Source organism: Zingiber officinale, chromosome 4B (genome assembly GCF_018446385.1).
Source record: "Zingiber officinale cultivar Zhangliang chromosome 4B, Zo_v1.1, whole genome shotgun sequence".
Classification (NCBI taxonomy): domain Eukaryota; kingdom Viridiplantae; phylum Streptophyta; class Magnoliopsida; order Zingiberales; family Zingiberaceae; genus Zingiber; species Zingiber officinale.
Genome location: NC_055993.1, coordinates 139,238,218 through 139,254,801, shown reverse-complemented (window position 1 = coordinate 139,254,801; position 16,584 = coordinate 139,238,218). Strand labels below are relative to the sequence as shown.

Genomic DNA, 16,584 nt, shown 5'->3' with positions numbered 1-16,584 from the left:
TAGGAGGTTTTTTCATTCTGATTATCTTGATTTGAAATGATTTTAAGATTCATAAGAATCTTTTGATGGTATTGATGGCTAAGAATGATAAATTTAGGTGACATTTGGTTCTTTTTTAGGAATCAAAATGATAATGAGTATTATAGTATTATGGAATGAGAATGAGTATGAGTTTGAGTATCATTCTTAAAAATAATATTTTGTTAGTTGAATATTTTCAATCGGAATTAACCTAAATTTTTTTTATCCTATCTTTAGAGGAAAAAAAAAAAATAGATGGAAGAGAAAGTTGAACGTGAGAGAAACATATGATTAGAGAGAGAATGTTATGAGAGAGAAAGTGTGATGAGAAAAATGAAGAGAGGGAAAGTGTGATGAGAGAAAATGAGGAGATAAAACATGATAGGAGAGATTGACAAGAGAAAAAATATGATGAGAGAGAAAGTGTGCTAAGAGAGAAAGAGTTATGAGAAAAAAATGAAGAGAGAAAGTGTGACGAGGGAAAATGAGAGATTGAGGAGAGAGAAAGTATGATGAGAGAGAATATGTGATGGGAAAAAATGAAGAGAGGAAAAGTACGATGAGAGAAAATCAGGAGAGAGTGCGTGCGATTGAAGAGAATAAAGAGAGAGAAAGTGCGATGAGAGAAAATATGGAGCGAGAGTATGGTCAGAGAGATTGAGGGGAGAGAAAGTACGATGAGAAAAAATGATGAGAGAATGAAAAGAGAGAAAATAAGGAGAGAGATTGTGTGATGGGAGAGAATACAGAGAGAAAATGGTAGAGAATGTGTGATAAGAGAGAATGAGGAGAGAAAAAATATGATATAGGATGAGGAGAGATAAAGTATGATGAGAGATAATAAAGAGAGAGAAAGTGAAATGAAATGAAATAAAAAGTGAACAAATATACTAAGGATATTTTCGTCCAAAACTTAATTATCATTCTCATTCCATCAAAATCCATGGGAGAGGATAGATTTTATCCATACTCAAGTTTTTAGATTTAATTCCTATCAATTTGACACTAAGTTTAAAATTATCATGATATTGTGAAAATTCAAAAAAAAAAATACATTTCTCGATTTTGGTAATGGATCTTAGAGCATGTTTACACCGCTAAGAGTTCAAGGAATCTAAGTCATAATTTAAAACGATTTACGAGATTCATAAGATGATCAATAAGTTTTGGTTAAAATATTACCAGATTTAAAATTTCAAAATCTAAGTATTATAAGTCTAAACCTTTTTAATAAGTTTGTGTTAAATTATTTTTAAGTTGTGGAAACATAAAAATTAATTTATCTAATTATAAGTTATAACATGTTTACATAAGATATTGTTTGAACAAGAATCTTACAAACACTTTGGTGGAGCTGATACCCAAGTATAATAGGTCTAAGTCTTTTTAACAAGCTCGTCCTAAATTTTTTTAAAATTATGAATATTTTAAAAACTTATATATCTCAATTTAAGTTATGAAGTTTGTGTTTGATGATCTGATCATATTGAGTAGGCTTCTAAAAGTCTAATGGTTCTGTTTTGAAATGATTCCGAGCGTCTTAAGATTTTTATGGAATTTCGACGAAAATACACTTTAAACATCTTTTAAAAAAAATTAAACCAATATAATTATCCCGAGTGCAACTAATGTGAATTTCATATATTATATAAAGGGTTGTAGATTTTTGAAATGACGTAGTTTTAAAATATTTTAAGAGATGTGCATCGTGCACCATGTACACACTAATGCACTGTGAGTATAATAAATTTAAAAATTAATTAGTGTATTCCACTTTCTTTATAATGTTTGACTATCGATGAATGAACCGTCGACAGCTAATAAAAGAAATATATAATAAAAAATAATTATATTTGTTAATAAATATAAAATTTGAATAAGTATTTTCAATACACTTCTGTAAATTACCGACCGAGCACTGGTAGAGCATATTAGGTATTTTTTTTTTATTCTAATGGAAAATTTTATTTATATGAAACCAAATCGATCATGATTCGATTCGACGTTACACTTTTATTAGAGCACCGGCTGAGTAGGAAACGTGTTGCGACGTTAGAGTCTGCGTGGCAGGAGATGATTGCTCCACTAAATGCTCGTGGAATTTTAAAAATAAAAAAAAACATTAGGAAAAAAAAATGAAAAGGCACTACAACATTTTATTAATTCAATTCAGAGTTTTTTATATTAAAATAAGTGCTATATGTTGTACCAGTTATTCTTAATTATTTTAATAATATTAAAATAAGAATATTTTATTAAAATTTGAATTTAGTAAATGAACTGTGTGAAAAGATTTTTGTAATTATTTTGCAAAAAAAAAATATTAGCTATTTTGTATAAAGAAAAATCATTATTCTATTTTAAATTAAAACAAAATGCTTATTTAACCAATCGCATTATTTAATTAGATGCGTTGCGAAACGAGGACCGGCTTCGCTGAAGTAGCAGATCCACGCGATTTCTTCCTCCTCTTTCGATCGATCTCACAGCGAGCGTTCAACTTCTAGGGTTTCAGATCCGGTGCGATGGGAAGGGCCGGCACCGGATTTGATCTCTCCTCGATTGCGCTGTTCCTCCTCATCGTCTCGACTTGTTTGGCGGCCTTGGCGCAGGTAATCCTTCTCGTTCTCCCTCGATTTGCCGCCGCTGCTCGATGCTTAGCTGAAGAAGTTCGGTGACCTCGTTACGTTTCAGGAGTCGGAGACGGATGGTGGAGACAAAGACTCGGCGGTCGTGGCCGAACCGTTGGATCGACGCACAAGAGTGAGCAGATCTTTGTGCGCTTCAAGTTACTGGTCGTAAAAATGAATTTTTGTGAGGTTTAAAATTTTGGGACGGTCTATTTCCTCCGTTTACCGCAGATGCTAATTCGCCCGTTGAAGAAAGATGATGATGAAAGTTGGGAAGGAGTTGTTTCCCTGGAAGAGAGGGGGTTGGGTGTCTTTGATGCTTTCTTTTCTAGCTTGTCCATGATCATTGTCAGCGAGGTGTGTGCTCACTGGTCATTGTTCTGATGATGTTTTTTCTATCAACTATTTTCTACTAACATAAGAGTTCGTTTTCGGAAGATTGGGGACGAGACTTTTATAATTGCGGCTCTTATGGCAATGCGTCATCCAAAATCGATTGTCTTGTCTGGTGCACTCAGTGCCCTTGTTGTGATGACGGTAATCAGAGTTATTTGTTCTTCTTCACTTGTTTTCTCCAGCTCTAGTATATTGTGTCGTGAAAACTAAAAGGTTTGTTTTACTCTACCTGTTTATAGGTACTTTCAACTGGGCTTGGTAGGATTGTGCCAAATTTAATATCGAGGAAGCACACTAATAGTGCTGCCACAGGTAAACTCATCATTTAATTTTTGCAATCTTCCAATTTTGGTTGAATTCAGTTGTTGCTAAAAAAGAAAAAAAGGAAAATCAAATGTTTCTTCCATCTTTATCTTAAATCCTTAATGAAAAATGGTTTCTTCCCCCTTTCCCCCTTCCCCCCTTGCCTGCGCATCAATAAAAAAGACTGAACCTGGAAAGGTCCTAGCCACTTTGTCTCCCACCTTCCTGGTGGAATATAATCTGCATATTGAAGAACCAACCGGCATGGAACACCAATTTATCGCAGTAGTCAATCTTGCCAGATTTTCCTTTGTTGCTGGTGCATCAGTCCATTCAGCATTCAGTCTATCTTCTTCAAACTGCAATTATTGATGCAGACGATGTGAAATGCATTCTTGTTCTCAAAATCAGTGGTGTAAAGTCTGTCGGTGCTACTAATGTTTTTGCTTGTAGACAATATGGAACCATGAGTACATTATAAGGAATTTGTTGATGTCGTTTAACTAATAGCAAAATTTAGGAAAGCCAGAATCTGCAACCTTATTTTGGTATTCTATGATATGCACATGCCGTAAGGATTTGCATCTACTTTCTTACAAAGATATATTCAAAGGATAAATTATGTTTTCTTCTCAAATACTCTTAAATGTCATATAAAAGTTAATTCAGTCCTTTTGTAAATCTTCGATTTCTTCACTTATAAGGCAAATATTGACATTATAAATTGGTGCTGTTCCGCGTTGTATTACTAATAACAATTGTTGTTAGATGCAGTTGTGATTTACACAATTTCCTATGTATAGAAATATGAAGTTCAACTGAATCAATAATACAAATATTTGCATCTTAAATTGAAACTTGTTACTTTTGTCTCTTGATCACGATGCTTGACTGATTAAAGCATAATTATAAAAATATATATAGTTACTTCTTTACTAGTTGTTTTCTTTGGTTTCTCTAAGTGTTATTTTCTGCTTAAGAAAAAAAAGTTCCAGCCATGTAGTCAAATGTTATAGCTCTCGACCTTCAAAATGTTCTTAGTCCATGTACACCTTGAATGAAAAAGATAACTGCAAACTTAGTGACCAAGGTATTGCAGTTGTTTGGCACATTTTGATACTATCAACATTTTGTTTATTCCATTCAGTGCTTTATGCATTTTTTGGTCTTCGATTACTATACATTGCCTGGAGATCAGATTCCAAGGCATCACAGAAGAAGGAAATAGAGGAGGTATGTTACTTCAATGTATTTTCTTTAACTCAATTTACATGTCTTTTCCTCTTAAAATTGTAGCTTTATTTCTTTAAGGTGTTAGGATTCTACATTTTTGAGAAGTTGGTCTAGTGGCTTGAAATATTTTCCCCTTAGTTCAAAATTTAATTGTTCTTGGTGTTTTGTAAAACTTTCTATATGCTATTGCTCTTATCCTCTTGATCATAATACATTTAATTTTGCGTAGTATAATATATCTTCACTATGCATCTAACCCTTGGTTACAATATAGCAGAAGAATATATCTGTTTATAAAAGTAAAATATTGTCCCTCATGATAGTTGTCTTTGCAACCTTGTTTTTTTTTTATATATATTTTTGTTGGTATAAGACGATAAGTTTGTTGACTTTGAGTGCCAGTTTGATATATAAAAAAGAGCCTAGAATCCCACTTTTCAAACATTCCCAAGCACCATCGCTTTCATGTATTGTTTGTTATTCAAATTTGACATGTAAAGCCTAATGAAATGGGAACTTTCATTTGAATAAAATCAAAATTCAAAGTAAATGCTTCTCCATAGAAATCACTTGCAGTGGTTTTTGATTATTGAGCTCTGTCTTCTGCTTCTCTGTTTGTTGATTTCTACTTTAAACTTTCTTTTTGCCTATTGCTCAAATCATTTTTCTGATTTTTTAGAAATGCTAAAAAAAGTGATTGGTGTCTTCAGTTATCCTTTATTTCTGTGTTCATCACTCTCTCTTTGGGTTGTTTCATCCAAATGCTCTTCGTAGCCATTTTAGGGAAACTCTTGTGTCTCTTCTCTCTTTGTTCTTATGCTTTAGCCAAGAAAGGCAATCATATGTGACAGTTAGTTATATCTGAAACAGTAAAGTAGTCTAAAGTAGTGAATTACTAACACTTTACAATCCTGCAGATTTTCTTCAAAATTAATTAGTGGCTTACAGTTTCTGTAATTGAACCTGTCATTAGAGCAGGAAGATGTCTTTGCTGTGCAGTTAATATTGAATGCTGAGGAATATTGTATAGCTCTCAGTGTTATACTTTTTATTGGCATATTCATTTCAAATCAGAAGATTGAATTATAGCTATTGCATTGTACTAACCCTTATAAAGGTAGAAGCTTTTCGTTGAATTCACTGATCAAACTTATTCAGGTGGAAGAGAAGCTGGAGTCTGGGCAAGGAAAATCTACATTGCGACACTTCTTTACCAGATTCTGCACACCAATATTCTTGGAGGTTTGATCTTTTGTTATTGTGCTTATTAACCTGCAGATAATGTTAAAGTTTCTGCATGTTTTCATTCATGCTTTCAATTTCTGCTCCGTCAAATGTTTTGTAGCCTTTTCTTTCTGTGTGTATTACATAGGCAGTGTCTTTTAAATTGGACAGGCAAAATTAATGATCTCACTGCTTCACCATTTTTGAACTAACTCAAATTCTGTTTAATCAGAATTCTTGTACTGGTCCCTCAGAGAGGCTTAGCCCCTGAAACCAGGTTAAATGGTTGTATTTGCCTGGTCTGGTTTTAGATTCTGTGTGTGTGTAGGGACTGTTGAAGGATGGTGCTTTTAATTTCACTATCTATGCTTCTATATCCAATGGAATATTGATAATTACCCTCTGTTTGCAGTCATTTATTTTAACTTTTTTGGCTGAATGGGGAGATCGCAGCCAAATAGCAACCATCGCGGTGAGTCATCACATCTTAAACTGCATCTAGCTTTATCTTTCTATCTGTATAACTGTATTGTGGTTCGCATCATGCATTGGAATCTCAAAGTAGGCGAAGGCCGGTGATTTACTATAGTTTCATTTGGATAGAAATCATGTATCATTTTGTAATCCTTTCCCTGTCCTGCTTATCCATCCTGTGTGTCTGTTCAAGTAAAATTCATTTTCCTTGACTCTACTTGCCTTCCTTTTTCATTTTCATTGAAGCTCCAGGACTATTTACGGGTAGATTATATGTACATCTTTGCAATTTGATTGCCTTTAATTTGAAGGAGCCCTCTTGTTTATTCCTATTTCAAGCACCCTTCATTTTTTTCCCCATAGACTCTATTTCAGTCCATTTTATCACTTATTTAACCTACTTTTGTTATAAATTAAAACACAATATGACTAGCTGATAAGAATGGAGGATATGAATAAAAAAAGTTTAAATGAAATATATTATAGTTAACATTTAAAAATAGACGTATAGTTATTTGATCTCATGATAAGTGACTTAAAGAATTCCATGTAATACTATGAAGGATCTGCATATAATATATCTGTTGCTACTTCCTCAAACTCTTTAAGAACTTTATCATTTCGACAATTACTGGGTGTTGCAGTTGGCAACTCACAAGAATGCAATTGGAGTTGCTGTTGGAGCAACTTTGGGTCACACGGTATGCACTTCGTTGGCGGTTATCGGAGGGAGCTTGTTGGCATCCAAAATCTCACAAAGAACAGTCGCCACCATTGGTGGCCTTCTCTTTCTTGGATTCTCCTTGTCTTCATACTTTTACCCTCCATTGTGATGCGAAGAGAAATGGAAGTAAAATTCACTGATAAGTATTTTTCTCATAGGCGAAATTGTATTCCAATTCAACACCATTATTATGTTTTGTTGTGCCCTTCTTACACATAATGACAGTTGTATGTTCTATAGGTTTTGGATCTATAGTGTATTATGTGATTAGTCATGGCATTCTGTTCGACTAAAATGTGATGCTACTATCTTGTGACCTCGAGGATTGCCCCCGTCGACGAAGGATGCAAACTTCGCCTCAGGTTGAAATGGCAAAGATATGCAATCTTTTCGAAGCCACGAGTCACAATCCTTGTTCCTCTAGATCCAACCTCAAAGCAAAAATAGCTGCTCAATGTTATTTACAAAACGGTTCATTAACTCAACCATAAGCAACAAATGAGGTGCACAATATTAATAGCTGCACAACAAAACAGTAAGACAGCACGAAGCATAAGCCTCAAAGACAACAAGTTCATCAAATTCTTCCGAGTGATAAATACAGCACCTAGAAAACATTTCAAAGACCTAAATTCTCTACAAAACCTGGCTAGAGCTTACACGACAATTCATCAAGTTATATGCATGAGGACGTGATATGGAGGCAACATTCAGAGCTGCTTGTCCGCTAACCTTTGGTTCTCGTGATCGTAATGCTACCTTGTCCACCTTCAGTGCGTATTTTTGTTTTCACAACCACAGGTTTCCCAGAAAAAGCCGATGTCGGATACAAATCAAAAGGATCCTCGTCCTTCACATGCTTCAATTTTGACGGTGGTGGAGCGTGAATTCGTTGATTTATGTCGCTCAATGTCAGATCGCCGTGAACTCCACAAGGTTTGATAAGTGCAAAAGGATAAGCAACTGAAGTTGTCAACTTTCTTGGGCTTCTGATACACGACTTCTTACCTGAAAAATGAGAACATAAAAAAATAAACAGATTATAAGAAAATTCCAGTAGCAATCATAGGTATCTGCATAGAGGTTTCAACAAGCAAATAATAATGGAGAGTTGAATGAATCACCAAGTAAAGTATACCCTTAGAAAGCTTCAGATTAATTGGGGCAGTGGTCTCTGGCATCGTATCAGTTTCCATTGTAGGTGAATCTTGATAATACTCTATAAACAGATAAAACGATAGCAAGAAAGCATGAGTTAGGCATCTTTTTTGAGAAAAATGAATCAGTGACTTCATAGAATTGTAGAAAAGATAAATCATGATAGAAACAACATTTTAATAAATACTAGATACATATCTCGAAGACTTGTAAAGGTTGTGAGCAGACCAGAAATATCAGCTTGTTGATTGAAGGCCACAATAGTGTTCCTGTGAGAAGCCATGTTATGAATTTAAGACATGCATTTAATAAGAGATGGTAGCAGATATATCACAAACACAAAAGCCCAAATTTTCACACATTTCATCGGGGCTGCACTGCATCTCGCTTTCATTCAAGCAATCTACTAGCCACCCCTCTGATGATTGATCCAAACCTTCACAGTTCAAACCAGACCTCTCTTCTGAAAGAGTTACAATGTTAGTACCGAAATGCAAATGACCAAAACAATTCAAAATGTTAAAGGAACACAAACCAGAGAAGGCTGAAGCCCACTGTGCAGTACACTCTAAACTTTCTGCAATCTCATCTTCCATTATCGTTGACTAATAATCCATAAGATTTAGTTAGAAAGAATCCAATACGACTATGAAGATAGTCAATCAATCAGCATGGGTAACTAATACCGACCTTCGTTTTCAATAACGCTGAGGCCATTTCATCATTTGGAGATTCACGAGCATCAGAAGTGAACTGAAGCATGCGCCTTCTTTTGAGTTGCATGGAGTCTCTACACTCTTCCCACCCCTTGGTAGCATCACCTGAATACAAATTTCCGTTTGCATCCAAAGTTCAACACCAAAGCAACAAACCAAGTATCATAGAGAAGGTTACCTCCAAGATCAGAAAGTAAGTGCCCCAAGTCTGCGCAATCTTTTATCGGAGTGTGCTCATCCAGAATGTATAACAAATCATCTTCATTTTGATTAATTTTATCCCAGAACAAGTGAGGCAACTCTGTGGAATTCATTGACCATAAGACGGACAAAACAGTAGTTTATTTCACAAATTACCTAAGCAACAAACCGTTTCTAGTGTCTCTCTGCAGACTATACTCATCTCCTTGCCACTCCCATATCCCACTGCAACTAAACAGGGAGATTATGATTACTATGACAAGAACAGATAACCATGGCAAACTGAGTTATATTAATCAATATTATCAATGAAAAATTTGTTTACTAAGAGAAGCAGTAGATTAAACCGAATGAACTGCCAGGTCCATAGCAACTAGACGACAGAAAGAACAGATCAAACAAAATCAACTACACGACAAATTGAAGCGACATAACCAGTAAATAAAATTCTTAGTTCAATACCAACCATAGGCTGCTGTCAGTCACCAAATTGAGAGATAAAACAAGTTCTAAGGAAGTGATTCGAGCATGGAAGTGGATTGACCATAAACTAAAATGTTTAGTTCGATAGCAAGCAAAGGCGATTAGTCACCGAGTTAAGAGATGGAAAAAAAAAGTTTTGGGGGAAGTGATTCAAGCATAGATGTGCATAAAAACACAAAAAGATAAGAACTTGTAGAAAGACCACGGCGAAAATTTTTTGGGGGAACTAAGAAACAAGATCAGATCTAAACAGCTGGCCGAAAAATCTCAAAGAAATCGCCAATGCAACAGATCAGGTATCGCCTTTCCACCCTCGTCTCCCTTTTAGCAACATCAAACAGCACCGCCAGCAAATTAATCGAAAAAAAAAAAATTTGATTAAAGCAGAGACGGAAGAAACCTACTTGTTACCGGCGTCGTTGCCATCGTCGAACTCCATCGCCTTCAGATTCCAGGCATTCACGCCCCGAAACAACTCAAATCCGATCGTAGATCACTACCTTCAAGTGAGATTGAAATCATGGAGCAGTGTCACTCCTTTGCCTTTCTGACGGCGATGGATTCGGCTGGACCGAGAGAAAGACGTTCAAAATCGAGTAGTAACCAGTAAAAAATAGTTTTGTGAAACATAAATTGGGGCCTCAACTTCAAAAATTTACGATAATGCCACTCCATTGAACTAAATGAAGTGTGAGAGTAGAATGGCAATCTGGTGAATACGTCTTCTTCGAATGGCATAGAAAAACAAAGGTTCTGGTGCCCGTGGTAGTTGTTAATGGATTCGGATTCTGATTCGGATCCGGATGGTAGAGGCGCTAGCGTTGGGAGTTGCGACGGTTGCGGTGACGGTTTGATAATCGGATCCGGGTTTGAGTTGTTCGAAACCGATTCGACAAGTGAGCCGTTACGGGAATCGTGGAGTAGTTGCCACCCGCTCTGCCTACAAATATATTAGATTGTGGGGCCCTTGATAGGAATCCACTAACATAGCAGGTTGGCTTTTGGGTAGCTAACCTTGGCATGTCCTGGTTTTGGAACGTGGTCGATTTTTGAATGGAACGGCGTGGCGAGAGTGCGTCACGTGACCCATGTGAGTCAGTAATTAGGATAAGCTAATAATTTAATTACCATCCAATTTAAATAATATTAAAATTTTATTATAAAGGATATTTAACCTTTTAAATTTCGCATAGTAAATTATGATGCTAAATCTACATTTTTATTATAGAATTTATGCTATGTTTACTCTAGAGTGTGGATGAGGAAAAGAAAAGAATCAACGATAGAAAGTTATCATTGGAGAAAGAGAAAAGAAAGGGTGAAGAAATCTTTTTCTTTACACACTTGTTTACCTTGATAGAGGAAGGAGAATACTTGTGATGTAATTTTGTAAATAATAAAGGATACATGCGTCATTTTTTTTTGTACATAGTGTAATTTTGTGAGTTAAAAAGGCTACATGCGTCATTTTTTTGGTATATGGTATAATTTTGTGAATGCAAAAGGGTACATGCGTCATTTTTTTTCTATCCATTGTTTTCCGTCCGATTTTGAGGTGATCGATTTTGACTCCAAAATTATCCGCTGATGGATTGCGTTACTTTTCCTTCGAAAAATTTTAATGAAGTAAACGACGAAAACTTTTCCACCATGGAAACTTTTCCTTAATTTTACTTTCCACTCTCTCAAGTAAACATAGCCTTAGTTTTTAGAGAAAATATGCTTCATCTTTAAAAATAAAATTTTGATATTAAAAAATATATAATTCTGAATTTTCAAATACAAATGTTTCTGTTTTTTTTTTTTAAAATTAGAAGGAAACCTCCAAAAAGCAATATTAACGGTATAATTAAGATATTAATTTTAAAGCAATAATTAGAACATTAATTTCAAGCAATAATTAGAACACGCTGTGCTTGCGCGCCTGTCTAGACCGCTGATCTCACGAACTGGCACACGTGGATGGAATCCAACGGTTCATCGGGAAGCTTCTCCGCAAACGGGTGCGCTGACCTCAAAGCCGATCCCTTGCTCCGCCGGCTATTAACGTCGTCTTGCTCGACGAACCGAAGCGCATCGAACGATTCTTGCTCATTACGATCGCCAAAATCCCTCTTTACCTTCCCGATTCAAACCCTAAAACCTCCAATCGGAGGAATTCTTTGAGGAGCTTCTCGATTTGTCTCAATCCGGCGCCGATTTTTTGATCGCCTGTATCTGGTAAGTATGGCTTCTTTCGATCATCATCTTTTTTTTTTTTTTTTAAAAAAAAATTGTATAGAAATCTGGATCTTTTGGGGGTTATCTTGGATCGTCTGCGAGTTTTTCGTCGTTTGGCGTTAGCTTATCGCTTGAATTCCAATTGCCCCTTTTCTGTTCGCCCCTGGCGCTGCTTTTTCTTTCTTCTTTTCGTCTTCTTGTTCGTTTCGGATTTAGATGGCGTAATCGAGTTCAACTTTGGAAATTATTGCTTTATTGACAGTATGATTTTTTTTAGAACTATCTATGATGGCAGATTTACTTTCTCCCTATATTCGGATTCGGGAATGCGAGAATTAAGAGGCCAAAAATCATCTCTGCTTTATATAGTTCTACAATTCATTCTGGGCATTGCACTGATCGCGCTATTCTCTCGTTCTTTTTCTAGCGTATGTAGTAGGTACTCAGGCCGGGGCATGAAGAAACAGTTGCCGGATAGTATTGGAGGCAAGATGGCTCGGGATCTAGACCTTAACTCTCTTCCTGTAGAGTGGTATCTCTTGGAGGGGACTTCTGCTGCTTTTGAACCCTATCATACTGCTGGACAGCAACAAGAATCTTCTGCCCAACCAATTTCTATCATTGATGTAGAAGGGATACAGGACGAAAATCTTACTCTTTCATCCTCAGGAGGCTTTCCCATGGTAATTCCTAGTTGGTTGACTATTCATATGTTTTTGAGGGCACCATGTCTTACAAGAATTGTGATAGCTTTCTCCTCATGATTGTGGTATAATTTTCTCTATTGTGGTAGAATTCCTTGATTGAACAAAACAGTTGCTCAGTTTATCAAACATAAATCTTATGAGACTTATCTATGCAGAGTAATTCATTGTGTTAAACCCTCTTACATGACTATGATTTTCATTAAGACACATCACACTGTTTGGGTTTCTCTTATGTTCAATTTTATCTTGTCATGCTTGGTTCCTTATTTCTTAATTTCAACATGTTTTAAAGCTTAGTGATCCTAAACCTAGGTGTGGAATTCTTGCACATAAGAGTTGGACTAAAGATTAGGTTTATAAAATGAGAGATGTTTTTTTTTCAGTTTATTTTTATGATCACTATGTTAACCTTAAGTTAAAATAAAAAACAAACAAACTATAAGATAAGTATTGTCAACCATGCTTCAGAGGTTAGCAATTAAGATAATCGATACTGACTCAGAAGGTTTGTATATTATGAGAACGTTCAGTTAGATATGAGGTAATCTTTGGTTTCAGAGCAATTAGGTATATAGTCCTAATAGACATCAAACAAAATAGAATAACTTAAGATGATAGAATAACTTAAGACATCAACAAAACTGAACACCCAGTTAATATTAATAATTCATAGTTTTTGATATTTGTGAAAATTATATACCTAAAATTTTCTAATATCAATCTTAGCAATTATTTAATTTTTTTTCTTTCTTCTCTTTCTATCACATTCCACTTCTATTGTGGATTTTTATTCCCTTTTATCATTATTTTTTGCAATCAAATCTTATCCCATATACTAAATAATAGAATAAAACAAAGATATGAGTTAGGATAAAAATATCAATCGATAAACAAATTCAATGACAATCTGTACAATTTTTAAAACTTCAAGAACTTCATTTCCATTTATGATCAATATTACTATTCTGAGTGGGTCTTTCCATGGCATATATGATAGCTTATATGTTTACAATGATAAATTTTCTAATGTAAAATTTCAAGGGGAATATGTAAATTAGTACATTTATAAGAATACATATACCATTTTTTTTCCTTTTCAAATAGGTACATGAGTATATTGAATCTGTCATATTAGATATAGCTTAATGGTGGGATTAGATTGATGTAGACAATGTCAAATAGTTGCTGCCTACGACAGTACGACTTAATTTAGTTTGTTAAATTATGCTCTTTATGGTTGATTTTATTGATCTATCTATTCTTTACTTCTTCCATATTTTTTCCCTTATCAGTTCAACTCATTTTCTCAGGGGACACATCATACCAAAGGGAAACAGCCAGTGACAGTGATCATAGATGTTGATCTGGAGTTGAATCTGAGCAGATCAGGTCAACACATGCTATCATTATCTTTGATGGAGAATCATGAGAACACAGTGCTATAAGAAACTAGTGTGCATTTAGAATCTTGTAGAATGTAGCATTTATAAAACAATATTACAATTATTCACTCTTAAGGAACCTTTTAGCCTTTTGGTCACTATGGAGACATCTTTCTAACTTAAATTGAGATAATGTTGACTATTTTCGTTATGATTTGATATTAGAAGTAACATCTAATATGCAGATCTGGTCAACACATGCTATCATTATCTTTGATGGAGAATCATGAGAGCACAGTGCTATAAGAAACTAGTGTGCATTTAGAATCTTGTAGAATGTAGCATTTATAAAACAATATTACAATATTCACTCTAAGGAACCTTTAGCCTTTTGGTCGCTATGGAGACATCTTTCTAACTTGAAAATTGAGATAATGTTGACTATTTTCATTATAATTTGATATTAGAAGTAACATCTAATATGCAGATTCCTTGCAAGATGAGGACTAGTTGAAACAATGAATTAGTGTGTGTGTGTGTGGTGACTTTGGTTAACATACTGCTGTTTCCGGTCTACAAAATTGAGACTAGTATATTGTCCAGTCTAGTCTTTATCTACAAACTTTTATTTATAAGAATAAGATGCAATCATGAAGATGCCAATCGATATTATCCTGAATGCTGTATCATAGAACTCATACATGCTATTATTCAATTTTATCTAGGTTTCTTTCCTCTGATGGAACAAGTTGCACGCTCATCATTTAATGCTCACAAGAGACCACTTATCAGTTCACCTAGCAGGAAAAGTATCGATTGTGTTGACTTTGGTTAACATACTGCTGTTTCCGGTCTACAAACTTTTATATTGAGATTAGTATATTGTCCAGTCTAGTCTATATCTACAAACTTTTATTTATAAGAATAAGATGCAATCATGAAGATGCCAATCGATATTATCTTGAATGCTGTATCATAGAACTCATTCATCTTATTATTCAATTTTATCTAGGTTTCTTTCCTTTGATGCCCACCTATTTTTCAGTCATGGCAGAGGAACAAGTTGCGCGCTCATCATTTAATGCTCACAAGAGACCACTTATCCGTTCACCTAGCAGGAAAAGTATCGATTGTGATGCGTATATTGATTTGGAAGAAGGGCATGGCACTAAGGTAAGCACTTATTTTCCCTGTACGAGACATTGCTATACTATTGTTCATTTCTTTTATGCCTTTTCTAAATAACGTTCCAGTTGCTTGCTTATCTTCTGAAGGAAATTACATTTTATAGTTCTTCAAGTGACTAAACGAGCAAGGCATTGCTTTAGCTTAACTTGACTAGTGATCCTTGAATTTAAAATACTGGCTTCTGATAGGTGTCGATAAGAAACTAAGTTTAATGCTAATTTTGAATTAGTATTAAATCTTATAACAGGTCATCATATTGGATGAACCTTATTCTGAAATGTGAAACCGAAGAAGAGGATTTGAGATGCTCCCACGATTCTGAAGAAGTGTGGTATGAGGCAGAAGATTAAACATAGGCAGATGAGAAAAAATAGTGAAGATTATATCTCATCAGTAGTCATAGTTACTTGAACTGAGTGGAGCTTGAAACTCCGCTTGCCTTCTGCAAGTTTCAAAATTTTCATTGAGATCAATACCACAAGAAGAATTTTAGCGTTTCTCATGAATTCTGAAAACACTCAGTCCTCCCTTTGGTAAAATACCCAAACTGTTCTGTTTATTCATTTCTAAGTCTCAAACTCGATTCATCATCATTGTCAAAAGATGCTCATGTCCAACTATTCAAGGTCTGCCACATGATTCATGTTTGTTCATGAACTCTATGCAATTCAATCTTGATTCTTTCTATGAAATTACAGAGGAAGATATCCCCTGAGCCCAATCTGGTGAAAGTATTGGAAAAGCCCTTCACCTGCCCGATCTGCATGGAGGAGTTGATCGAAGCGGCATCAACTATTTGCGGGCATATTTTTTGTATGGCCTGCACCAAGCTCTCTATCCGGACACAGAAAAAATGCCCAAGTTGCAGGAGGAAACTTAACATGAAAAATTTCCACCGTGTTTATCTTCCTAATTAGAATAATCTCCAATTGAGTATCCTTTCTGTACATGTATTCCTGATTCCATTTCATTTTCCATTTTAATTGATATAATCTGCAATTACAATGGATATTATTATATGCATCAAGAGTTCACAGAAAATATGAGTGGATATGTTTGTTGCATTTGATTTACTGAAAATAAAATATTGGATTTTTTTTTTTGAAAAATATTGAAAGTTCCAGTTTTGACTAGCGAGAAGGGGACCGGATCCTCTGATCCCCTTGTCTTGGTCCGCTCCTGGATCGGGACAAGAGGATTGGTGGGAGGTAATGACCTTCATCTGTTAACAAGGGGGGGGGGTCATTGTCCTCTACCAATGTAAAGGTTGGACCATGAATTGATTCAGTTTTTGTGAACCAGAGGATCTGCTCTCAAAGAGAAAACGTCTTATTTGCCATATTAAGGCAAAATCCTTTTAACTAAAAAAAAGGATAGCTTAGTGGACCTAGGGAAGGATCTATGATACGTCTTTTGACAACATTGCGTTGTTTTACAGTTGCGTGACTTTCCTTTCTTTAAGCTACAACATAATACAAATTAGAATTGAAGTAATCAGATAAATGATCCCACAAAATCACCTCA

At 35.1% G+C, this 16,584-nt stretch overlaps 3 protein-coding genes across 8 annotated transcripts; 2 read left to right on the top strand and 1 right to left on the bottom strand.

Moving 5' to 3' along the window:
* The first annotated feature begins 2,422 nt into the window (after positions 1 to 2,422).
* Positions 2,423 to 7,279, top strand: LOC121977086 (GDT1-like protein 4). The gene is made up of 9 exons (XM_042529600.1): positions 2,423 to 2,633; positions 2,716 to 2,784; positions 2,883 to 3,008; positions 3,090 to 3,188; positions 3,287 to 3,359; positions 4,498 to 4,583; positions 5,742 to 5,825; positions 6,220 to 6,279; positions 6,926 to 7,279. Exons 1-9 carry the CDS (start codon positions 2,547 to 2,549, stop codon positions 7,112 to 7,114), a joined length of 873 nt encoding a protein of 290 aa, XP_042385534.1. The 5' UTR covers positions 2,423 to 2,546; the 3' UTR covers positions 7,115 to 7,279.
* Positions 7,280 to 7,462: 183 nt separating this feature from the next.
* On the bottom strand, positions 7,463 to 10,168 carry LOC121977082 (protein XRI1-like). Of its 2 annotated transcripts, none has more exons than XM_042529598.1 (9): positions 9,968 to 10,168; positions 9,250 to 9,311; positions 9,058 to 9,180; positions 8,854 to 8,984; positions 8,699 to 8,768; positions 8,524 to 8,626; positions 8,392 to 8,432; positions 8,144 to 8,224; positions 7,463 to 8,013 (listed from the first exon to the last, which is right to left on the bottom strand). In XM_042529598.1, the coding sequence occupies exons 1-9, from the start codon at positions 10,000 to 10,002 to the stop codon at positions 7,733 to 7,735; spliced, it is 927 nt and encodes a 308-aa protein (XP_042385532.1). In that variant the 5' UTR covers positions 10,003 to 10,168; the 3' UTR covers positions 7,463 to 7,732. The 2 variants fall into 2 exon arrangements, with proteins under 2 accessions (XP_042385532.1, XP_042385533.1); XM_042529599.1 differs by having other exon boundaries at positions 9,250 to 9,305.
* Positions 10,169 to 11,588: 1,420 nt separating this feature from the next.
* On the top strand, positions 11,589 to 16,101 carry LOC121977081 (E3 ubiquitin-protein ligase RNF4-like). 5 transcript variants are annotated; one of them, XM_042529597.1, is made up of 6 exons: positions 11,589 to 11,783; positions 12,211 to 12,466; positions 13,801 to 13,879; positions 14,598 to 14,681; positions 14,885 to 15,045; positions 15,308 to 15,752. In XM_042529597.1, the coding sequence occupies exons 2-6, from the start codon at positions 12,239 to 12,241 to the stop codon at positions 15,341 to 15,343; spliced, it is 588 nt and encodes a 195-aa protein (XP_042385531.1). In that variant the 5' UTR covers positions 11,589 to 11,783; positions 12,211 to 12,238; the 3' UTR covers positions 15,344 to 15,752. The 5 variants fall into 5 exon arrangements, with proteins under 5 accessions (XP_042385531.1, XP_042385528.1, XP_042385527.1 ...); XM_042529594.1 differs by lacking the exon at positions 15,308 to 15,752 and adding an exon at positions 15,759 to 16,101 and having other exon boundaries at positions 11,591 to 11,783; positions 14,918 to 15,045; XM_042529593.1 differs by lacking the exon at positions 15,308 to 15,752 and adding an exon at positions 15,759 to 16,101 and having other exon boundaries at positions 11,591 to 11,783.
* Positions 16,102 to 16,584: the final 483 nt, after the last annotated feature.

Excerpts from the sequence above, each read along its gene's own strand:
- LOC121977086 (XM_042529600.1), top strand. The coding sequence starts at position 2,547 with ATGGGAAGGGCCGGCACCGGATTTGATCTCTCCTCGATTGCGCTGTTC. Across the intron at positions 3,189-3,286 it reads GTGCCCTTGTTGTGATGACG|GTACTTTCAACTGGGCTTGG; the intron begins GTAATCAGAGTT and ends ACCTGTTTATAG. Across the intron at positions 6,280-6,925 it reads GCCAAATAGCAACCATCGCG|TTGGCAACTCACAAGAATGC; the intron begins GTGAGTCATCAC and ends TGGGTGTTGCAG.
- LOC121977082 (XM_042529598.1), bottom strand. The coding sequence starts at position 10,002 with ATGGAGTTCGACGATGGCAACGACGCCGGTAACAA. Across the intron at positions 9,312-9,967 it reads GGCAACGACGCCGGTAACAA|TTGCAGTGGGATATGGGAGT; the intron begins GTAGGTTTCTTC and ends CTCCCTGTTTAG. Across the intron at positions 9,181-9,249 it reads GCAGAGAGACACTAGAAACG|AGTTGCCTCACTTGTTCTGG; the intron begins GTTTGTTGCTTA and ends TGAATTCCACAG.
- LOC121977081 (XM_042529593.1), top strand. The coding sequence starts at position 12,239 with ATGAAGAAACAGTTGCCGGATAGTATTGGAGGCAAGATGGCTCGGGAT. Across the intron at positions 13,880-14,597 it reads GTTGAATCTGAGCAGATCAG|GTTTCTTTCCTCTGATGGAA; the intron begins GTCAACACATGC and ends AATTTTATCTAG. Across the intron at positions 14,682-14,884 it reads CAGTTCACCTAGCAGGAAAA|GTTTCTTTCCTTTGATGCCC; the intron begins GTATCGATTGTG and ends AATTTTATCTAG.